The sequence below is a fragment of the Nicotiana sylvestris genome, chromosome 8, assembly GCF_000393655.2.
Source record: "Nicotiana sylvestris chromosome 8, ASM39365v2, whole genome shotgun sequence".
NCBI lineage: Eukaryota > Viridiplantae > Streptophyta > Magnoliopsida > Solanales > Solanaceae > Nicotiana > Nicotiana sylvestris.
The window spans coordinates 60990096-60995747 of record NC_091064.1 but is presented as its reverse complement, the minus strand read 5'-3'; the positions used below and the strand labels follow the sequence as shown (position 1 = coordinate 60995747).

Here is a 5652-nt window from a genome sequence, read left to right as displayed (position 1 = left end):
AGCGGAACTGTTATAACTTATTTTGCTGCATTTTACATTTTCTTTTTTTGCTTCTAGAGGAAGGAGAATTTCTGACTTTAGCATGCATTAAGTTTATCTGAATAAAAAAAAGGAGCATTATTGCAAAACTCCGAGCCGTGAAATTATAATGCTCTTATATCTTGAATTATATGTGTTTAAGTTTTATGCAATAATGGCGTAAATAATATTTATACGATGTTAATAATTAGGCATAGTAATTATCTTTTGACATCATCAGTAAATAAACCTCTAGGAGTTTTTTCTTTCTTTTTTGATCCTTTTGTTGGAAATAGCTATGCTCCTTTGGTGACTTGAACCCACACTCCTGAAGTTATAGGTGGAGTATGCTGACCATCTGAGCATCCCTCTTGTTGGAGTGAATTAAATTTTGGATGCATAATCAACAAATAAAACGTGATTATTTTTTATTGTACAACCCACTGCATTAATCATATTATACTGAGCATGACAGTGTCATTCAATATCATAAAAATCTTAATTTACGCAATTCTGGGATTCATAATGATACTATGAAAATAAGTAATTCCTCTATTTTATTTTATTCAAATTTATTGATTGAACACAAAGTTTGAGAAAGAACGTAATACTTTAAAACTTTTGGCTTTAAATAATTGATGTCATTTTTGTAGTTATAAAATTATAACATAAAGTTAATATGAAAAATTTAAAGTGAAATCGTTTCTAAATATATGAATGTGTAATTTTTTAAAATTGAACAACAATAGAGTGGCACATACAATATAACTAAAAAAGTAAATAATTCTTGGATGATTGAGATTGCAGGGGGGAACTAAAGCAAAAATATGAAATAAAAAGATAAAAACTGTACCTTTATTTTTCTCATGGATGCGGCCTTTTGCCTTTAGCATGTTTGACTCATGTAAGAGGAAAGTTGAAACTTCCAATTGCCAAAGCCGTCTCAATCCCATACCTACCAAATTACATTATGTACCCTCTCCTTGTTTTTTCCATTAAACAATTGTTCTCTTTCTGTTATGTGCAATTTATTTATTCATTCACATGTATTTTTCTGATATGTTTATTAATTAGCCCTCAATCTTTGACTAGTAGTATCAAACCACAAAAAGGAGAAAAAATCTTATATCTTTTTTCTTACGGAAAAAAAAATACTCGACTTCTGAATTATATTAAACACCCCCACATTGACTAAAAAAAGATATCACGAAGTTCTCCAAAATTTTGGATCTCCAAATTCGTAGATAAAGTCAAACAAGTACTCCTACTTCTCAAGGAATACATACTGTTTTCTTCTTCTTTGAATTATACTTCTTTATTTCTCTTTTACTATTAGTCCACTTTCTTCTCCTCCTCCTCCCGTCCACTCCCACGTTTTTCTCTGATTTGACTCTTTTAAGCAAGCTCTTGCTTTATCCTCCTTTTTAAAATAATTTCCATTATATGTATTTGAATGAAACAAGCATCTTCTAATAGCAATGTTCGATAAACCCACTGGCCACTTCTCTCTCGGACTATTGCATTACCACATATTCCTGCTAGTTACGTCCATATCCTTTTTCTTCAACACACACAATAACACATTATTTCATTTGTATATTTTCTTGCTTTTTGAGCTCTTCCCTTGTTTCCTAGTATAGTATATGGTACCTAAAATAGCAAAAATTGTAGTAACGACACGTGACTGTTGGATTTTGCTAGTGGTTATTAACGGTTAGGGACCAGCACTACTTTTTTGTTCCGTCCCTAGAAGCTATTTTTCTTGTAGTGATATATATAACTTAACACATGGGCAAGATCCAAGGTTTTGTTCTCAAACATCGGGTCACCGCACTTCTCCGGCGTACATTCCGGCGAAGGATATCGCCGGCGAAGTACCAAAAAGATAACCTACTTCCAAAACCCCTTTCAAAATTCTTAAACTGGACAAAAAGTCTCAAGATCAAAGCCAAGGCTATTTGCTCAAAAATTCACTGCTCCGGGTCCGGGTCGGGTTCGAGTCGAGGTTACATACAAATCGGGCAAGAACCAGTTGGAGAGAAATCTATGGTTGTGCCAAAAGGTCACATGGCAGTTTATGTGGGACAAAAAGATGGAGATTTTAAAAGAGTTATGGTTCCTGTAATATATTTTAATCATCCTTTGTTTAGTAGATTGTTGAGGGAGGTTGAAGATGAGTATGGGTTTATTCACCCGGGTGGGATTACTATTCCTTGTCGGATCTCGGAGTTTGAGCTTGTCCAGACCCGGATCAAACAGGGTCGGGTTGCCCCCAAAGTGTTGTCATGAAAATTGAACTCACACTTGTTTTGTAAAAGATTATCACCACTTGACTATGTATAAGCTTTGGTAATGTAAAAGTAATCAGGTTTTGAGTTAAATACTAAATGCATTCCGAAGCATGATTCAATGTTTTTATTTTGGGCGAAAAAAAAAATATATTATTAATCATCCCAACAATAATTGTATGAGGTATACGATGTAAGACTGTACATACTAAGAAAGCTTCGTATTGCTACCTATAATCTCTCCATAGTCGCAGGAAATGCTCCCTATGTGTTCAATGTATCATGTCCTCCAGTTTTATATAAGCGGTGTCACTATTTAAAAGAGTGAACAATTAAATAAAATATTGTAATATATATATATATATATATATATATATATATATATATATCATATTATAAAAAGACAACTTAAATTATTAACGAAACACAATTCAAGTACACTACTACAATTCTCCTCGGCAAGTTTTCATGTTTTGAAATGTATCCACAATAGCCTCATTAGAAATATTACTAAATACTTTTTTTCTATATAAGGCACTAAACAACCACTCAAAAGCTCATCATCCATTCGATTTCGTAAGTCAGACTTAATCAACTTCATTGCTGAGAAAGCTCTTTCAACCGTAGCTGTAGCAACTAGCAAAAGTAAAGCAAATTTCACTAGCCGGAACACAAGAGGATAAGTCCCATGCTTCTTTGTTTCTACTAGTTTCTTAGAAAGATCACCAAGTCCCTTAAGAGCGGAAAACCTTTTATCATGATCTCTGACATCGACAATGTAATTCTCAAGCTGAAAACGAAGGTCAACTATAGAGTATTTATCAAAATCATCAGGATATAGCTTAGCTAATCTCAATATCTTTTCAATGTCAAAGCTTGAAAAGGAGTTAACTGGGTTCAAGCAAGCAACTCCAAGAAGCAATTCAGTTGTCACCTCATCAAAGCGGTTATTGAGTTCTTGAAATTGCCAATCAATAGTTTTACAGAATGCTACAACATGGTAGTGATGTAAATTATTGTACTCTGCAACTCTATGACGTGATCTTCCAAGGATAACATAAGGCTCATCAAAGTTAGGTATCAATATGTCATATTTGATGCAAAACTTAGATACCTCATCAATAAGTGAAGCCCAACCATCCTCTCTTAGACGTTGCAACTGATCTTTTGCCACTCTAACAAGTATCATAACATTTGCAATATCTTGCTCCTTCTTTTGGAAGGCAACATTAAGCTCATTTGTGATTGCTAAAATAGTGCGCATAAAATGCAACATGAAGACAACTTCAAATGTTAAACATGCTTTAAAGTATCCCTTTGCCTTACACTTTTCGTCAAAACGTGCATTAATAGCAATAGCATCAAGTACATCAATGATAGGGCCAAACATAAGAATAAAATTGTTAAAGGATTTGTAGTGAGAGCCCCATAGAGTATCACCAGCTCTAGCAAGACCTAATTCTTGATTTAAGCCCCTTCCTGTTTCAAGCTCACCTTTACGTAATGCTTCTTCAATTTCTTCTGCTTGAGATTCACGAAGTTCATCTCTACGTTTGAAAGAAGATCCCACCATATTTAATATATCAGAAACAACTAATAAAAGTTCTTGCACTTCATCACATCTTTTAGAAACCGCAACAAGAATTAGTTGAAGTTGATGAGCAAAATAATGAATAGAATGAACAACTTTACTTTCTTTTTGCATCAAGATTTTAAGCCTATTTATATCACCTTGCATATTGCTTGCTCCATCGTAACATTGTCCACGTATGAAAGATGGACTTAAAGAATGTTGAGCAAGTAAACCAACAATTCCATTCTTTAGAGACAAAGCAGTAGTTTCACGAACATGAACAATACCAATAAATCGTTCTATCACATTTCCCCTTCTATCAACATACTGCAAAATAATAGCCATTTGCTCCTTACATGATACATCACGAGATTCATCAATTAATATAGAAAAGTGATCATTATTTAAATCCTCAATGATACATTTAACTGTTTCCATCTTACATGCAGTAATAATATCCTTTTGAATGTAAGGAGAAGTTAATTGATTATTCTTTGGAGCTTTTTTAAATGCATCGGCAACATGATCACATCTTTTAGTATACCATCTAAGAAGTTCAATACAGTTACCTCTATTAAGAGATAATTCATCTTCACGATGCCCTCAAAATGATAATCCTTGGTGTAAAAAATATCTTATCACATCAACCACGGCCTCTAAATGAATCCGTTATTCTAGCTTTTGTTGATAAGATTGTTTAGCAAGTACACTTTGAATGAATTGTTTTTGTCTCATCAAATCTTCACTTTTCTTTCTTGATTGATTTTGAATACTATTTGGTCCACTAATATGCATATCAAATCTATCCTTCTTGTTCCAACTTGTAAATCCTATACTTGAAAATACATCTCCTCCCCCTTGATTGATGCATTCATCTTGAAACAAATAACAATAGAAGCAAAAAGCTGCATCTTTTGTTATGCTATACTCCAAACAATCATACTCAGAAAACCATTGAGGATTAAAGCGACGCAATTTGCCATAAAAATTTCTTTGAGGAAATTTGTGTTCTCGAGGTTGGAAAGCACCTCTTTGAAGATATGTTCTTCGTATTGCATCACGATCATTTGGACGATATTTTCGAATTGCTAATCTTTCCCCAAGATCAACCTCTAAAGAGCCTAAATTAACTCTTTCACTTTGTTGATGTTGTTCCGACTCATTAGCTATTTCTTCCAAGTTAGATAAATCTTGAGATGTTGAACTTGATTTTGGAAGTTGTAGGATAGTATCTCTTCATTGTAATTTAATCTGAATTAAAATTCAAGTATCCACTTTATTCTTTAGATAAATCCTAAATAAGTTCATTATAACAAGAAAATAGAAAGAAATAAACTAGGAGCAAATCTATACCATGCACTCGTATACTCTAATTTCGACATTTACAATCACATGAATTAGTCAAACTATGTTAACATGACCAGCACGGGAATAACTTATAATTAACAATTTGAATAACCCCCAAAATCATTCCAAAAAAAATCAATTATAAATTCAAAATTACCATCATAGATCCATAGTTCTAGTCGTAAAGAAATAAAAAAGTAAAAGAACAAGCACATAATAAGAGATTATCATCGAAAGAGACAAAGAATTAGTACTAACCTGGTGCAATTTAGGTTTTTTGGAGTTTGAAAACTAAAAAGTGGGCAGTCCTTTTTATACTAATTAAGGCCGTCTGTGTATAATTGAGGGTAAAGAAACGGTACTAAATCCTATTTCAGAAGGGTTTTAAATAATTGCTTGTATGATCAAGTAGTTTGTAAAGTGGTC

At 33.0% G+C, this 5652-nt stretch overlaps 1 protein-coding gene across 1 annotated transcript; it reads right to left on the bottom strand.

Moving 5' to 3' along the window:
• Positions 1-2772: 2772 nt before the first annotated feature.
• Positions 2773-4317, bottom strand: LOC104216675 (uncharacterized). Its single transcript, XM_009766787.2, has one exon. The coding sequence runs from the start codon at positions 4315-4317 to the stop codon at positions 2773-2775; it is 1545 nt and encodes a 514-aa protein (XP_009765089.2).
• Between the last annotated feature and the right edge of the window lie 1335 nt (positions 4318-5652).